The sequence below is a fragment of the Neolamprologus multifasciatus genome, chromosome 8 (assembly GCF_963576455.1).
Source record: "Neolamprologus multifasciatus chromosome 8, fNeoMul1.2, whole genome shotgun sequence".
Lineage (NCBI taxonomy): Eukaryota > Metazoa > Chordata > Actinopteri > Cichliformes > Cichlidae > Neolamprologus > Neolamprologus multifasciatus.
In genome coordinates this window covers 13519712-13538466 of record NC_140446.1, presented here as the reverse complement: position 1 = coordinate 13538466, position 18755 = coordinate 13519712, and the positions used below count along the sequence as shown (strand labels likewise).

Genomic DNA, 18755 nt, shown 5'->3' with positions numbered 1-18755 from the left:
TTACTGAGAAAGTGTTATCGCCCCAAGGAAAAACTAACTGGTGCAAATTATTCCTGGGTCTTAGAAACAAATTATTTAAAAAAGGATGGAAATTCAGGATTATTTCCATCACTTTCCCTCAGAGAGATCATAACATGCAGCAGTGACAGAAGTGAAAAAGAATCCAAGGGCAACAGTCAAAACACACCTTTGCATTGACCATGACAAAAATGAGAGGAACACAAATCATTAGTCAACTGTGAATTTATATATATATTTATATAAATATATATATTTTCCCCTCTTGCCTTGCGAAAGGTCTTTATCCTGGTGGGTGGATTGTTTGAGAGGCATCTCTGCACGTGGGGTCTCATCTGGTGTGATAGACCCCAGCCTCTATGGATCTTATGCTCAGAGCTTGTTCATGCACTGCCATGATTAGTGCCTCTGTGTTGTCTTTCAGTCCAGCTTTGTCCAGCCACTGGTAGGATTTATTGATGTCAGCCACTTCCACTATCTGCAGGTGGTACATAAGGTACAGGGGCCTGTCCTTACATGATGGTTTCTCTTCCTGGACCTTTTCTTTCTTGGGTTTCTGCCGCCTGAGGTATTCACTAAGCACACGGTTGCTTGTGGCCATCTTCTTGATGTATTCATGGATGTTCGTTGTCTCATCCTGGACAGTGGTTCTGACACTCAGTAGTCCCTGGCTTCCTTCTTTCCGCTTACTGTACAGTCCCAGGGTGCTGGATTTGGGGTGAAACCCTCCATGCATGGTCAGTACATTTCCTGTCTTGATGTCTGTGGCTTCCATTTCCTTCTTTGGCCAGCTTATCCAATCACCAGATAAGCTGGCCAAAGGAGCTGACTCCTCCTCTTTACAGGTATTTGGAGATTCATGATTTCCAGTTGCCTGTGGGATTCCCAGGTACTTGTAGCCATCCTCAATGTCTGTAATGCTGCCCTCTCGTTACCATTCGACTACACTTCTGCAGCCTGAATGACATCCCAATATATCCATCTTTCTCTATATATCTATATGTGAATACACATTTACATCCAATTTACCTTTTTATTGATATACTGTGGTATGACATGAAGAATTAAGTTTTAAAGTCCAGAACTGCAAACAATTCCTCATCAGCAGCTCAGGATACAGCCGATGGACAGTGATGCTGGTAAAGGCGGGTGTTTAGTTTTTTGCTTTGTATTTAAATGTAATTACTGTCCATGTTAGAGATAAATGTTCAGAATTAAGTTTAAGGATTTTCCATTCAAGAGGAAAGTAAACTTACAGACTCATGATGCAGTTAAAAAACATCAAAGACGACAAAATAAAAGAAAAACAAGTTCTTTATTTTACTACTTTATGACAGCATATTACAAAACAAAAAAGCTTTTTTCACATTTAAATAAAAACAGATTAAGCACAGCAGACATTACAGTGGGCTGTTACAGAGTGTTGTGAGTTTTTACTGGAAGTTGGAGAACATCAGGATTATGTGCTGTAAGTTTCCAAAGTAAAGCAAACTGCTTTCATGGTCCCTCACCAAAAGAGGTTTTCCAGACTCACAGGGCTCATTCATGAAGCATTTGTTCGCCTCTTCTTGATGCGTCCACAGCTTCCTTTTTTCGACAGTTATTAGAATACTAACAAACTGATTAACTTAACTATAACCCGGGCTGGTTTCGTGAAAGGCAAATGGTGGAGAGACTCCTGACTTGTGTCTAATTCCTCTCATTTCCATGATGATGTATCCTTTTCATGACATTTGTACCATCTACCACTGCATCTTGCTTTTTTCCTTTTTCTTTTTTTAATTAAATAAACAAAACAACAAATTCCCTAAAATAACTTTGGTTTAATTTTGTGATGAGATTGACTTTTTTTTGTTGTTGCTAGGAGTGAATCATGGTGAAGGAGTTTAAAAAGGGATCTAGTGTATAAACTAAGATGCAGCACTCGGAAAGCCAGAAAGCACATTTAAGCACCCTTTTCTTGTGGTTTAAACCAGGCAGATTAAGTATTTTAAAAAATGCTTTGCAGCCATTATCAGAGGTTACTATGCAGACTATGCATATGCAGACTGAAATTTTGCTTGAATCTTGTACCCCTGTACCCACTAAGCATAACCATCTCTCAATTTTGACTCTGTGTACCAAGTGATTTTGTGCTCCTGCAGCTAGGATTTGCATTGGTGTGGCTCTTTGTTAAAAACTAAACAAGTTACATCTCAGACCTTTTAAATTAGTTCTCAAAAACTAAGCCTAGAAATATACTTCCCCTTTTTCCTCCATAAAAACTAGATTGAAAACTTCTACCCAGGTTCCTCAGATAAACAGTACTTCCCACTTTCCAAAGTAACCCCGCCCAGTCCCACCCCCCTCGGCAGCTGCTATCATAACTAGAGAGGAGATACAAGTTACATGAGATGTGTAATACCGCCTGACATCATCATCTGGAAGTGATTTCCATTCTGTCACAAGGGAATTACATGGACATGTGTTCAGGGAGCACGTAGGAGATGTCATCCCATGGGTGGCGGTACAGACCCTGTTTCAGCCTCTTCTGATCCAGGTAATGGCCTAACAAAACAAACTCAGGTTAGAGACTGTTTTAAATGTTTTCACAGAGAGTATCATGGCTCCATTTTAAAGGGAACTCACCAATGAAGCCCATGCTACGGCCGAGGACAAAGATCCCATTTAGTGCACCGATCTCCACAAACTCGTCAGCCTCATCTCTGGAGACAGTTCAACATTCATGTGAGAAACAATACTGGACAGTGTCCCCTCGACACACAGCAACAGTAGAGACGTTGCATCTCAGCCATCTGAATTCTCCACAAGCCATCGAATAACATGCACTTTTGGTTAAATCTAAATAATGTAGCTGTAAGCATATCAGAGTGTTTATTATGGTTTCTGTTAACAACTGCAGGCTTCCTGGTAACACCCAGTGATAATATTGACACCGATAATATTTCGTAGTATTCTTCTCTTTTTACTCATTACATTTTGTTTACACTACCTTAGAGTGCCAATCTAAAAGAGCAGGAATACTAACAACACGTGGCCCCTGTAGTGGTGTCTCTATTTATTCATCTATTTGTCTGATTTTCTTACTGTTCTATTTCTCCCACTGACAAATTTAATAAGTGTAATACTTGAATCATACCTGGCCATGTGTTTACATGCTCAGGTAACACTTTTGCATAATTCCATCTAAGGAAGGGAAAGATGACCGGAGGGAGGGAAGGAAAGGAGGAGGAGAGGGAGATAAGAAAAAAAAAAAAAAAAAAAAAAAAAGGGAAATGAAGGGGAAGGGAAATTAAAAGTGCAAATCCATGCACATTTTGTCTGCCCCTTTTATTATTGGCTTCCGTTTCTTTATACAGTATTTCTCTTTTTTGTTGTTATGCTGTAATTAAAACAAAAAACAGCAACGGGAAATATTTATTTATATTTAAGAGATATTGGTGATAAGATCCATCCAATCAAAGCACACGCACCAAAGCTTACTGAAGTAACACCTCACGATGCAGTCTCATATTCTTACCGTGTGAAGCCTCCACAAGTTCTAAGCATGTCCACGAAGGCAACACCAATAAAGCCATCTACATTTAGGATCAGGTTGGGTTTCTGGGGAAAAAAATTAATCAAAATGCTTAAATGTTATTTTAACATGAAATTGAGGAAAGGACTTACAGTCCAAAGCTGCAGAGAGCACACAGACTATTCTAGATCTTATCAATCTTTTTATTGGATCTAATAGTGGCTCAGAGGTTATCGCTGTTGCCTCACAAAGAATGTTCAGGACCTTCTGCTATGGCGTTTGCATGTCACAGGTTTTCTCTGGTAGCTGCAGCTTCATCCACTATCAAAAAAAAAGTTATTTCTCTCCATCTTGGCAGAGTCTAAAAGCTCAACAGTTGAATTTCCTGGTTAAATTGAATTAAAAAAATATAACAAGTTTTCATTGGGTGTGGGTTCTGACACACGTCCCTGAATAACAGCACAAATTAGAACAAAAAGTGTTAAATGAGATTAAAAAGCCTGATTAATGTTTAATATTATTTATAGGACTATAAAATCCAGGTCTTCGTTCTGGTTACATTCCACTGTCAATCATGGAATCTGCAGGTGTGGTCACCTGTGCAGAAAACTGAGAATAATTGCTTGCCTGCTGTAAAAATAAATGAAAACTCTTCTGTTCAAAGTGTTTAACCAAATTATTTGACAGCAAAGCCCAATCTCTGAATCCTGAATGTCAATGCAGTCATCAGGGTTTTTTTTTTAGATGTAGCTGCTTTCTGTTGCCATTTCATTTCATCATTTCACTGTTTTGCTTGTACACACAAGTTTCCATCGTCTACTTCACTCTGTGTAAAATACCTTAGAGGTGGTGATCTTTTCTACATCGAGGGCATAGTCAAGCAGGTGGGTGGAAGGGAAATTCTGCTTCACAAAGTCCTTCAGAATCTGCACTCGCATGTCTGGGTTGTTGACCTGAAACCGAATCAAACTCCATTTAAAACAATGGCTGTGTGTCCATCTTAATCAAAATCAGAAGAAGCAGGTAACAAATACCAGTCAAAACACTGATAAATAAGAGGCTCATTTACAGATTAGAGCACCGTTTATTGTATAAAGTCGAGTGTTGCTTACCGATTTGACCCTGTGGCCGATACCCATAATCAGCTTGCCATCCTTCTTCATCTTGTTGACAAACTCCATGGGGATCATGCCGCTGTCAAATGCCTTGCTGAACTGCTTTGCAGCCGCATCCAGAGCACCTCCGAAACGGTCCCCCTGATTTTTAGGAATAAATTGCGTTTCAATTCAGAAACATTATGGCCAGTTTGTCAAAAATCATGCTGTTAGCTGAGCAGCTCATAAAATACAAGATAGATTTGGGGGGGGGGGGGGGGGGGGGGAAACAACAAAAGATGACATGATTAATGACTGATCAATATGTGAGCAGTACTGACGATGGTGAGCAGGCCGGATGTGAGGCTTGAGATAAGGTCTTTGCCCGCACGAGCACAGACAATCGTGTTGTGAGCGCCAGAGACTGCAGGCCCATGATCAGCAGTCACCATCAGGCACATTTCAATGAACTGGCAGGCGTAGCGTGGTAACCTAAACAGAAAAAAAAAAAGTGTGAAATTGATCCTACATTCTTAAAAACTAACACTGTTCTTGACATCATACTGACCTGCGCTGGAACCAGAGCAATCCTAGCACTCCTCCTATACCAATCTCTTCTCTGAAGACCTCAGTGATGGACATGCCAGCATAGATGAGCTCCTGGCCTCGCTCATCACAGATGCTTGTCATGAATGAGGCTGGCTTACGAATCAGGCCCAACTCCTGGAAAAAAAACCCAACAAATTCCACAAATAACCATTATATCCAGTATTTATTGGCTTCTACTGTACATGATTTACATTATTAGCTGTAAGTTTACAAAGGACTATTATAAAGTTCTTACCCGGGCCCAGGAATAATCCATAGGTACTGTTGGGGGAGGAACCTCCTGGGCAGGAACGATGGTACCATTGGCCACTAACTCATCATACACAGTCCTGTTTCACCACAAACACAACAACAGTGAGGAACCCGGAAACCTGTCTGTTCCAAACTTTAGGAAATTAGCATGAAAAGTATTTCTCACTTGATGACGTCACCCAGCTCATCAAAGCTCTTTGGTACATAAGCTCCAGCATCCCTCAGAGCCTGGTTCTTGGCCACCGCTGTCTCTGAAGCCTGGTTGGCACAAGCTCCTGCATGGCCAAACTGAACCTGAAGATGGCAGTAAAACATATTACTGGAAAAATGGAACTTTCAGGTAAGAGCAGCAATAAAATCCAAAGCCAGGATTTCCACAGAGCTAACTGACCTCTGAGGCAAACATGGTGGCGCAGGTTCCAATGCACCAGCAGACCACAGGTTTTGTTATCCTGCCTTCCTTGATGCCCTGGCAGATCTTGTACTCCTCTGTTCCACCAATCTGTGTCAAAGTAAAGGACATATTTAAAACAGGATTCTATTTGGTACAAGTAGCACAGACCAAATTATTTAGATATTAAATGCTTCCCACCTCTCCCAGTACAACAATCATCTTAATTCCTGGAGTGTCCTGATAACGTAGGACGTGGTCCATGAAGGTCGAGCCTGGATATCTGGACAGAGAGAAACGTAAGCACTCATTTCTGGAACTAGAATCTTTTTTTTGTCAAGTATTGATTTATGCATTTTTATTTTTAAATGAAAAAATTCTCTCAAGTAAATGATCTGCAATTAAGTTTTTGTACCTGTCTCCTCCGATGGCCACCCCTTCATAGACGCCGTCTGTAGTGCGTGAGATGATGTTGTTCAGCTCGTTGGACATGCCCCCAGAGCGCGACACATACGCCACACTTCCGGGACGGTAAAGTTTAGAAGCTAGGATGTTGTCCAGCATACCGCCTGTGTTGCCAATCTTAAAACAGCCTGGCTTGATGCCACCAACCTAATTAACAAGAATAATTTGCATTTAATTCCACCATGTTTACCTGAAAGATTTAACAGCCCTTTTAGCTGGGCTATTAAATACCACACTACACTGTAGTCATCATCAGTCTATAAACTTATAGCCGCGTTAATGATGAGTGCAAATGTTTTTAACAAAGATGTTCGGGGGGATGAAGCTCTGTACCGTGGCAGGGCCAATGATGGTGACTCCTTTCTCGTCGGCCATCTTTATCACCTTCCTAGTCAGAGCTTCGGGGATGCCCTCGGCTATGATGGCGATGGTGTGAATCTGAAAACACAATTAAATAAACTGGGTTCACTCTGAAAAAGTTTAGTGGAAACTCAACACACTGTACAGTCGATCTTCATACCTGTGGGTACTGCATGGCTTCCATTGTGCTGTCAAAGGCAGAGCGCAGCGAAGCAAAGCTGATCAGGACGTCTACCTCGGGGTGCTTCTTCATGGCATCGGCCATGTTCTTATAGACCGGCAGCAGGATCTCTTTGTGGCCCCAGTAAAACTTCTGCTTGTGATCTCCGCTGAGCAACAAACAGAAACATATCAGCAAAATATGAAGAACTTTTTTCGAAACACAGCAGTAACTCCATTCAGTACAACTAATGAATACTTTGCAACTGCAAAATGAATTCCTGTCAGTTCCTTAAACCCTGTCAATTAAAGGTTTATCATTTGTGTTTGGGGCTTCCTATTGAAAACAGAAGTTTAACTCAAATTCAGCTCAATTGATAAGTCTGGTTTTTGGTTGCTGCATCACTGTGAATCACTTACTATATGGACACCTCTATAGGCGAGGAAAGGCGATGCCCATACAGCACAGATCAGACAATGGCAACGGACAACACTGACGAACTCGGACAGATCAGAAGGAAGAGCTGGGCTTAAAGTGGGTTGCAAAGTGGCTTACAAATACAGAGGAACATTGGGAAGACTTAAGCAGCTTAAGATGTTCTACAGGAATTTGCCACTTGGAAACATGGAAGGTTATAAGCCTTTATTGTATGTGTACACGACTTACAATCTGCCTAAACTGATAATATGCTTTTAGAAAAAGGCTAAGTATTTTACAAATATGACAAAGATAAAACAGAAACAACTAAACACCAGCAAGAGTAGATTTAGAGATTTCGAGCAGAGAGAAAAAAAAAACCCCATTTGATTTGTGCAGTTAACTCAATTTAGTATTCTACAGTCACACTCTTCTAATTTAATTCAGAGGGAAATAGCGCAACCTACGTGAAGGGGTAGACCATGGCTGCCACAGAGGGTTCTTCCCGGGAGCATACGTAGTCAAAGTCCAGCATGCCTTGCACGGCGCGTGTCTGCATGCCCCAAACAATGGTCTTGGTGTTTTTTCTGAAGAGAGTGGTTGCTTTAGCTGAGAGGAAAAAAAATAAAAAATACACAGAGACAAGTCAGAAGTGGAAACTGAACTAAAACCCATTCACAGATGAAGAGAGAATTCTGGCTCAGGGAAACAGCAGGAATGGGGATAGTAAGAATTAGAATAAAGACAGGATTCACTGAGGACAGATGGACCAGGAAGAGAAAAATACCACCCCACACAGGATCTGCACGATTTATTTTGTCCGCTCTCTCCAAGCCACAGTGTTAAAAACATTAATTTGCAATGTAACATCATTAAAAACTAGGACATTTATATGAAAAAAATATGGACACCACATATGCAGCTGCCATTTTTTACCCCGGATAAGAAAACCAGCAACTTCACTTCCTCCATTGCTGGCAGTATACGGCCATCATTTTCAAAGTGAAGTATTCGGCAAAAGACTAGAGTGCTATCTGTGGCATGTTGCCACATGGAAATATAAAAAAAAACTGTCTGACAGATCCTTGACTGCCAATAAAGATCAAATTTTTTTGTAATGATTACATTACAAAAAAAAAAAGAAAAAAAAAAAAAAAAAGGTTCAGAGCATCTGAAAAACTTGAAAAACAAATTCTTGAAAGCAGAGATCACGTTAGTGCATGTGCTTTAAAACTCTTACTGTTTAGTAAAAATACATTCTCACAAACTTATTCCAGTCCTTCCAAGTCTCTCTTTCTCTCTGTCGTTACATCTCTGAGATGTGCAGAATATTTTAAATACAGAACTGATTCTTGCGCTTGCGTCTTGAACTGAAGAATTTCTACTAACAGTTATAGCTCAAGATTTTTGCTATACGTTTTTTAAAATAATGATTACAAGGCAGTGTCAAACGAGTAAGCCATAAGAGTGTAAAGAAGAAGAAAAACGTTAGAGGGGAAAGCAGAGGGACAAAGGACAGAGCGGGCAGGAAAACGGGTTTTTCACACCCTTCCATACCTCCGCTGTAGCCTGAAGAGGCTTGAGCTTCTGTGACACCCACAGGACGGAAACACAAAATACAACAAAAAAAAAAAAACAGGCACAAACACAAGAAGAGAACAAAAATTGAGTCTGACTTTGCTGCAAGTTATTCACACAACACACTTCACCGCATTTTTGCAACCATGTGTCGTCACTGAAAACACTGCGTTAGAAGCACAGCAGAGGAAGAGACCATGCAGTGCTCAGCTGCTATGGAGCATGCCTTTACTGTACTGCTGTAAAAGGCAATATGAACAGTTTAGTAATCGAAACTTCATTTTTGCATGGCTGCTTTTGACTTTAACACTACTAATCCTAAAGAACACAAAATCCAGTGTGAAGAGGCCTTAGAAAAAACAATAATATGCTTAAACTTAATTTGTATAGTTTTTATTACAAACCATACTTATTCATTATAAAAAGTTAAAAAAAGCATATTTAAAAAAAGTATGCAGCATTCATAAGAATATGATGCCCTGATGTGATGTGAACATATGTCCTTCATATACACCAAGACTAGAAAGGTGAGCAGCAAACCAGGGGGGAAAGTTCAAACCAGTGATGAATGTGTAGGAAGCCCAGAGCAGTGAGGCCATGGCACACCTATCACTTACCTTTCCAATCACCTGTGACCACATTCTTCAGAGGCCACAGTATAGAATGGAGCGAGTCTTAGAGAAACAAGCATGAAAAGGGCGGATGTAAGTTGGTGTGAAATAAGAAAAGGAGGAAAAGAGAAGGAAGATACATTGCAGAATATTGGTGGTGGTATTTCAGCAGGAAAGGAGAAGCCAGGATGAGAGGAAAAAAAAAAAAAAAAAAAAAGCAAAGGTGCATGAGTAAATATGGGATCTTGCTGATAGGAAGCAGTTCAGCATGAATGACTGTGTTCGTTACCTGTTGGAAGCCCTGCTTTAGACTTCTTGGCCGGGCAGGTATCAGTGGGCGACTTGGGCTCGGAGAATGAAGCCGTCCTTGTTGTAGCTGGAGTCTGGCAAAGAAAAGGGAAAGATTTACGTGACAGGCTGACAGAGGTTACCAAAGAGCATGCATAGCATAGTTAGAAACAGTGGCTTCACCCCCAACGACGTCATAAGTTCATACAGCTAACAAAGACACACGCACACTATGAAACTATAGAGGCGCTAAACGAGCTTAAACTGTGTTTAAACACGTCACTCTCAATTGCATAAAAAGTAAATAAATCTGATTTAGGTTACACCCTTTTGCTAGTCATGACCCTGCATTATGGAGACAACTACAGTTTAAATACATGTCATTTTGAGCAATAACCCTTTTCTTCTCCTTTCTCAAACACTGAAATGTACTTGTGTGACCCAAAACCTCATCTAACATTAATTTGTTTAAGAGAGTGGGCACTGACTGACACACTATCCGATATTGACCCAAGAATTAGTGAATAATTATACCGCTGCACTGTTGCTAGCATTGAGGAGAAAGTTGGCTGTATGGGCGTCCATCGGAGGCTGGTTAGGGATTGGTCGGTGGCCCAGTGCCATCCCAACAATGGCAGTCATATGGGTTTCAGTTCCAAACACATGAATGGGGATCCCTGTGGTCTTCCCTGCATAGAAGAAAACGCTCCTTAAGCCAGATCCAACGACTCGACTTGGATGTATACTTTAAGTCATGTATTTCACGAGTTAGGCCCGAGTATTAGTCCAGTCTTACTCACCTACTTCCCCCATCACTCTCAGTCCCTCTTGGTAGTTCGGACCGCCACGTCGAACAAAAATGGTGACCTCGTGTTCCTTCAGAGGGCCTTGGTAATCTTTAATGGCCCTGACAATGCCCTGAGGAAGGACAAGCAGATCAGCTTTGTTATGCACAAAAAGATCAACCAGTAAGAGTGAAATTTTATTGAGACCATTTAATAATTCAAAGCCTTAGTATGGCTCTCTACTCTGACCTGCCGTTAAGCTGTTTTTTCTCTTTAAACATTACAGTGATTCTTTATTACTGTGCAGAAGATTTTCAGATAAATATCAGTGCGTTTCACCTTGAATGTGGCTGCTACGTTGGTGAAGTTTGCAATGCTTCCTCCAATGATCAGCACTTTCCCTGTAGGATAAGGAAACGTGTTACGAAATGCTCATGACTGAAATTCAAAACCCGAGTAACATATATGAAGTCTATTGCTGGCAACTCCCCACACAGTGAACAGTGTGTCACACTGAAGCAGCACAATTAGCTCACACAGCAGAGGAAGGATCCACCAAATATTTCTACACTTCAAGGACACAGCAAACAAACGCAGACTTTATCTGACAGTTGTAGCCTCCTCCTCCCACCAGCTTTTCACCCCGTTCAGGAAAATAAGCTCTAATGTAATCAAGTCCAGGCTTCACCCACCTAGAGGATGTTTTTCACGTGTCATGAGAGACAAGATGGTTTTTGCGTAGTCGTAGGTCTGCTGTTCACTGGGTGCGCCTGAGTACTCGCCATAATTAGCCAGCTCGTCCACCCCACCCAGATCGCAGATGGTGTCGCTGAAGAAGAGAAATGATGCGAGTCTATCAGCTGTAATTAACCTTAAAAAATATTAAGCTGGCAACAGAAAAGTCAAGCTAGGGTTTGTTAGAAAGCAAAACCTCAGTCTAACAAGCTTTGAAACTTCAAGCCATAAAGGCAAAGAAGTGGTATAGAGTTCAAATTTATGCTGTATGTGATGGACTACCTGTAGACAACAGAAGCACCTCCTCCGGCCACCATGGTCCAGATCCTGCCTCGGGGATTCAGCAGGGTCAGCTTCAGACTTGCACCACTCTTTGCATCCAGATCAGCTATGTAGGCCTCCTACAAGTAACAAGACAGAGTGGTGAATACCAAACTGTGGTCAGTAAGTGCACAAGCATGGAGAAATGGACTGACCAATCATTGTACATATGAGTAGATCTAAGTTAAAGTCACATTTTAAATCAAATCAGTGAAAATTAAAGGATCCAGAGAACTATAAACAAACAGCCTGTCCAATTACAGCTCTTCAAATCTCACCTCAGGGTACGCCTCTCTGCCAAAGGGTGGAGGAAACTCAAGGTCCCCCCATTTAGCCTTGCAGATATAATCCGCTGTGCAATCAATCTTGGCTGCCATGTCAAGGACATATACTCCGTCTTGATTGACGACTGTGAAAAGGCAGAAATTTTGAGTTCATTTGTACATTTTCCACCAATGAATTACTAACATAGCATGGTAGTATTCTAGATTTCTTTTTATTTTATCAGCATTTTTGTTTCTGCAATACATAATGAGCTGAGTGTAATATTGCAGAATAAAAGAGCTTTACCAAGAGGGTTGATTTCAAGGTAGGTAAAGTAGAGGTCCTCATACAAGTTGAAGAGGCCGACTATAAAACTGGCCAAAACACTGTGAGGAGGGAAACAAAATTAGACTTAATCAGCACATAAGAGAACTTTTGTGAAGCTTTGTGTCTCACTAGGCAAGAACAAAATGGTAGAGTATTGCTAAGCAGCCACGCTGAATACTTAGAGAGTATCTTTTATGTTTCTTTCTAGTTTGTATTGTTTAAAAGAGATAAGAGTATTTACTTAGCACACTGCTAAGTTTACATAAAAGATGCTAAACATTAGTCAAGGTCAAAACAGCAAAGAATAAAAGATTTTCTGAATACAGAGAGCCTCTTTGGTTAAGAAAGAAAATAAAAAGCAGAAGAAGGTGCGAAACTAAATATACTGCAATTTTACACAGTTATTCCTGTATTATTTTCTATATTTCATTCAATATCTGGCTAATCACATCTCTGCTCAAATATCTCTCTACTGTGTTTTAACAGAGAGCCTGATCACTAACTACTACTACTGTGAACTACTAAGCGATCCAACCATTTGTTTTATACTTAAATATTTAAATAATGACATTTATATGTCTTTAAATAATAAAGACAATTTTAGAAAAAGGTTTCCGTACTCCTTCTTGTCGTCGGGAACTTGTGTAAGCAGCTGCTCTTTGACTAGGTCCTCAGTGAGCTTGCCATCCACTGGAACCATCAGCTTCTGGGCCTTGGCATCCACGTCACCCACCTCCACTCCTCCCTCATGGTGGAAAAGCACGTGGTTGCCCTCACGTGTGGCATAGATGCATACATAAAACTCTTCCTCCTGAGTGAGTAAACAGGGAGTTCAGCCACATGCAAGGACACGCAAATACGTCTTTACTGATTTTGTTTGGAAATGCTGCGCAATATTTACATAAGGCCAACAAGCGGTTTCAACATTCAGTTCTCTGCGAGAAATTATTAAGAAAATCAACAAACTAATCAAATGCACACTGACCTACAGACAGAACACACATAACTTGGAGCTTGTTCTCACTTATAAGGTCCTAGATCGACTGGGTGAACCAGGAAGTACCGATCCTGGTTAAGTCATTCTACTCCTTTTCATTTTTCTGAGAGGATTTGATGAGAATGGCTGAGGCAACAGGAGATCCCAGTCTGAGGAACTGATTCTTGTAGTTTGGTTTATTATTTATTACCAACAACAACAACTTGACTTTCCACTGCAATAAAGTTTTATCAGACTTGGGTTTTATCAATTAATACTATATATTTAAAGAAGCACAGCACACCAAGGAAAATCAAAAAATACTCTCTAAAGTAGGTATGAAGGGTTTTCCTACAGACCAATTTTTTTAAAAGGCCACAAGGTAATTTAATTAATCATCTGGGGGAAGGATAATCCGGGTCAGACATGGCCCCAGCTGATGACCTGCCAACATTGTCAGCAGAAGCTCATCAGATGATTTGTATAAGAATTTGATTCCCCTTTTCCTCTTTCAGTCTGACAGGATGCAGCAGTGTGCTTCATTTAAAATAAAGGAAGCTATTTTTTACAAGTTCTTCTCACATCAGAGGCCCTGTGATGCAATATTTTCATTCTGTTCAGAATTCTTTGAGGGCAGCTGCAGGAAATATCACATTGGCTCTTAATACAAGGTGCAAAGTACACGTGTGAATTATACCCTATGATAGAAGTTTACTCTACGAAAGCGTAAAGGGACACTAAGAGTTACCATTACGCAATACTTTAAACTAAAAATAACCATATAAATTAACATGCTGATCACAACAAGCTCCTCTTGTAAAAATGAAGAAATCACGGATGGACTGATAAGCTGTGTATGAGTATCTGTATTGAGTAAATTACTTTTGAGCTTAAATATATATTGCTGTGACAACCTGGTTTGAACAGGGAAATTCAGAATGATACCAAATGTTAATTAAAATAAAACATTTATGTAAATACAGGATCTGTCCTGCTGACAAGACAAGACATGACAAGAAGGGATTAGCTGTGAAGTTGAGACCACAGAAACCGTAGACCATTCAGCATATTCAAGTTACAACAGGAGAAATAACCTCTGATGACACAAATCCAACTGTTCGACAAAACTTCTCCAAACTCTGAGGAGCTTAGAGAGTGTTAGACTGAAAGACAAGATACTTGCATACATTACCTGTGTGTGGGGGACAAATGGCTCAATGAGGAAGTTCTTCAGCACACCCTTTGCCTTTCCCACCTATTCAAGGAAAACACCTGGTCACAAACACTACACTGACAGGAAAACTACATGTATTATATATTAAAGTGAAAGTGAAACTTTAAGAATAACATAAAAAATGTCAATTGACCTGTCATTTACTAGGTCTTGTCATCATTACAAACTACCTTCAAAGTTCTAGTTCATCCATTTCACATCCAAATAGCTTATTAAGAGTAGAAGGGCAAATAATATCAATTAAAAACAGGCAGCAGCAGGGCAACTGAGGCAAAATCCTCCACGTGCTTCTCATATCAAAATGAAGATGCTTTGTGGTGTTTCAGAGACCAAATATAGTATTAATACTACAGTTTCTGTGGGGATTACTTTTTTAAATGTCGATTTATTTAAAGACTTGCCAGCTCTGGCTGTTCAAGACAGATAAATAACCAGTTAATCTAGGTTCAGAGTAACTTTACTGAAAAAAAAAAAAAAAAGACGCTTGATCATCTCACAAAAATGTTGAACTAACTTTTGCTCAACGACAGCCCTGTATTAGCCAAGCAAAGTCATCCTCACATATGGTTCTGGTTGATGACGTTTTAAACATGAACAGCAAGTCAGTCATGTTCTACTTGGCAACAGTCACTGCATTCGAATCAAATACCTCCTCAGAAAATGATGCAATGTGTTTCTCGTGGTTCTAACTATTGCAGCATGTGGATTTGCTTTATTGCCACAAAGACAGTCATGGCTGTGTTTTATGCTCACTAAGAGAGAGTACAGTTAACTCACAGTTGTCTCCTTCATTAGGTGGTCTTTGAGCCACTCCCGGACACCCTGCAGGTCCATGTTGATGCCCACTAGGCCGAGCTTCCCGCGCCGCTTTATCAGTTGATCTGGCTTCACCACCAGCCTCTTTTAGGATGAGCAAATAGAAGAAACAGGACACACATGGTCTTTTTTTGGTATGACACTATGGTATGACTATGGTAGAAACAATAAAGATGGGTAGGGTTTCCCAGCCCTGCTGTGAGAGAGCCAATCAACTGCCGAAACAGGAAACACATGAGCCAGACATGTTGTTGTGCTGACACATGGGCACAGCAAAGGTTCAGAGACAATTCAGATCTGTCCAGTCAGTCACCACTGATACTATAAAAGATTGATGTGACATAACCCACTGGTTGGGGTGGAAGTCCTGCTTTGAAACACTGAGGACTAGGGTTAGGACTTTAAATCTTTTGTAATCTGTGATAGCAAAATGTCTAAAACCTGCATTGTTTTTAATAGGGGTGGAGGAAAAAAATCAATACTGTGTAGTATCGTGATATTTTGTTTGCTAATAATGTATAGATACAGGGACAGCAGAAATCGATATTTTGTTACAAAAAAAGTTTTTGTGGACTGGAACATGCTCTGACTTCAGAGAATGTTGATCAGCTCCTTTTTCTGAGCAAGAATCCTGACATTCCTTCACTGTCCAAATGTGTTTTTATGTGTTTTTATGACAGCAATAAACATGACAGTTTACTTATTTTAATTTAAGACTTGTTTTATTTTATCCATCCATCCATTCGCTTCCGCTTATCCTTTTCAGGGTCACGGGGGGCGCTGGAGCCTATCCCAGCTGTCATAGGTGATGACTGATGTTGGAATTGAACTAAGGACCTTCTTGCTGTGCGGCAACAGTGCTAACCACCGTGCTGCCCTCAAGCTGCATGTCTTTGGACGGTGGGAGGAAGCCGGAGTACCCGGAGGGAACCCAATGTTTTATTTTAATTAAGTTTAAAACTTTTTTTATTTAATGTAAAATTATATTTTGTTTTAATTTACTTTCAAATTCTTCAGTTGCTGAAGGGGCTGCATAGTTTTCATAAATTGCATAGTTCAGAATAGCTATAATTGTACCAGATGGTTGCATTCAGTTAAGTTGGACTAGACTGTAATACAAACCATTCAGTTTGTCAACAATAAAACTGACTGAAATGAGAGAAAGACTGAGTGTGAGACTTTGTTATTAGAGAAAATTAATATTGATAAAGTTTACTTTTATGTACAGAATCTGAATATCGCAAAATATTTAAATAAAATTGCAATAATATCGTATCGTGTGTTAAGTATTGTGATAATATCGTATCGTGGGATGTATGGTGATTCCCACCTCTAGTTTTTAATGTGTCCCTGCTGACCATTAAAGGCAGTGCAAAATGGCTTCACCTGAAAGCTGTGTGCATCTTTTATACAGTCTATGCAAGTCACTCTGATTGTTACAGTACAGCACATGTAGGTAAATGAACTTCACGAGCTGGACAAACAAACAGTCTTACCTCTGTCAGCAGCCATGAATGGTCCTGTGTGAGGCGGGCCCAGTCAGTCTCAGCTGTTACACTAGCATAATGGAAACGGTTCTGCACTGCCGCCGAGGTGCAGATGTTCTTATACAACAGCTCTTTCCCTGTCTGCTCTGAGATGGCCTTTGCCGACATGGCAGCGCTGGATAGAGCAGGACCTTTGGGGAAGGACGAAAACTGATAAGTTTGGACTCTATTCCCAGTTGAGTTAAAAATTAGAACAATGCACAGGTGCATTTTGATGGATACCAAAAGTACATTGTTTAGGTAAAACTTGCAAAGGGAAATTTAGCCAAATATTGGTAGAGATGTATACTGTGAAAAAAATTCCACTGTGGAGAAGGAGCAGTTCAAATAAACCAAAACCCATGACCTTCATGCCCATAATAAGTGTCAAATTCTGTATGCCCACATCTAAAAAGACTTATTTTGCAGATTAAGTGCAGCTAAACACAAAAGTAGAGAACCAAGTCATTAGAAAAATCAAAAATATATATAAACCAAATACTAAACAAGCTCTCAGTCAAACTCGTTTCTCAATCTTACAGTAAACACGTGACAGATTACCACAACAGCCTGCACTGATGACCTTGTCATTCCTGTTTTAACATCCCAAGAAGTTGTTGGGTGTGCTCAACCAACTTTGCCTCACCACAAATATACACAATCATGAATATTTAGGCAACTGTTTTTTGGGGTTCATAGCCTAAAGTTCAGTATAATAAGATGCAGCACACTATGGTGTATAAAAAGTGATGAGTCTTGATTATGTGGATCTTATCGCCTCTACCTCCGTGTCACTGATAACATTTTATGGTGGTTTATATTTGAGCTTCTGGTAACCTAAGGAGGAGCAGCGCTTAGAGAAATCAAGAAATCTAACAGCTTCATCACAGCAGGCTATCCTTCCGCTTTTAGAGACGGATGTCCAGAATTTAGCCAGATTAATTCACGGGTCCAGTGTATTATATGAAGCTACCTTGCCGTGCAATTAGTTGTGCTGTCCAGGCTTGTGGGATGAAGAAGCTGGACCTGATGGCAGCTGTTAGAGTGGCAACCAAGGGGGGTTGGGTGCTGCTTCAGACACAGCTGCTGTCAGACGAACTCAGAGGTTAGCATCACTTATCCTATGAATGAAGCTCCTGTAGCAGCCACCACACCCACTCCTGAACCAGCCAGCCAGGCAAGCCTGACAACAACTTTAGCTAGCTCACTCTGGGTAAATAGAGAAAGAACTTCCGGGAGAGAAGAAATAAATGCAGCACGAAAACCTTCACGATAAGGAATAAAACAGGAGGATGCTCCCTCTCTGCGGATGATGCAAGGATAAGCTAGCTTGCTTTTATCACTGAAAAAGTAAAGCACATCACTTCAGATATGCCGTTTTCAAGCAAAACAATTGGGCAAAACAATTTCAATAAAGACCATACTTGTTCTTGCTCTACCGAGCTAGCACTTGGCTGCAGTTTTGGCAGACAGCCCTCACATCATCTCACATCCGCTACCCTGAAGACTAAATCTACAGCTAGCTGCTGTAGCCTCGCATTGGTGCGGACACTTGCCAGTTAAAGGCTACAAAGAAAAGCTGGCTAGCTGGAGTAGAAAGTAGCTGAGTGAAAGCTGTTACCTTGTCAGTGACAATCACACCTTCTTGAAGGATCGTGTCCAGGCCAAAAAAATGACACAGCTAAACAGCCAGCTCTTATTATACCGGAGTCAACTGCTGCCAGTCCCTGCCACCTCACTCCGCTCCTGTCGAACCATAATCTGGCGACCGATTACACGTCTCCAAGAGTGCCTGATTGGCTTAAAACAGGTCACGTGGTGACGTCAGTCACGGCCACGGCATTGTTAAAAAAAAAAAAAAAAAAAAAAAAATTGGCCAACCTAGAAAATGTTACTGACGCCCCCTCCTCGCTTCTCTTTAACCACAACTCTTATTTTAGGTCCTGCACTACAAATAGTGATAGTAAAAAAATCTGAATTTGCCAATATTTATAAATATTGATTTTAAAAA

The 18755-nt window shown here is 40.5% G+C and overlaps 1 protein-coding gene across 6 annotated transcripts; it reads right to left on the bottom strand.

Annotated features, from left to right (window-relative positions):
* Positions 1-1777: 1777 nt before the first annotated feature.
* Positions 1778-18525, bottom strand: LOC146512663 (ATP-citrate synthase-like). 6 transcript variants are annotated; one of them, XM_085170878.1, is made up of 31 exons: positions 18366-18524; positions 17718-17830; positions 16715-16896; positions 15180-15302; positions 14361-14423; positions 12813-13003; positions 12172-12251; positions 11880-12010; positions 11563-11681; positions 11238-11374; positions 10885-10946; positions 10561-10678; positions 10295-10449; positions 9762-9855; positions 9479-9535; positions 8841-8870; positions 7751-7892; positions 6867-7035; positions 6680-6784; positions 6297-6493; positions 6083-6164; positions 5882-5992; positions 5657-5784; positions 5474-5567; positions 5198-5352; positions 4971-5121; positions 4648-4791; positions 4375-4488; positions 3539-3621; positions 2647-2723; positions 1778-2565 (listed from the first exon to the last, which is right to left on the bottom strand). In XM_085170878.1, the coding sequence occupies exons 3-31, from the start codon at positions 16871-16873 to the stop codon at positions 2471-2473; spliced, it is 3366 nt and encodes a 1121-aa protein (XP_085027004.1). In that variant the 5' UTR covers positions 16874-16896; positions 17718-17830; positions 18366-18524; the 3' UTR covers positions 1778-2470. The 6 variants fall into 6 exon arrangements, with proteins under 6 accessions (XP_085027004.1, XP_085027005.1, XP_085027003.1 ...); XM_085170879.1 differs by having other exon boundaries at positions 17718-17827; XM_085170877.1 differs by lacking the exon at positions 17718-17830 and having other exon boundaries at positions 18366-18525.
* Between the last annotated feature and the right edge of the window lie 230 nt (positions 18526-18755).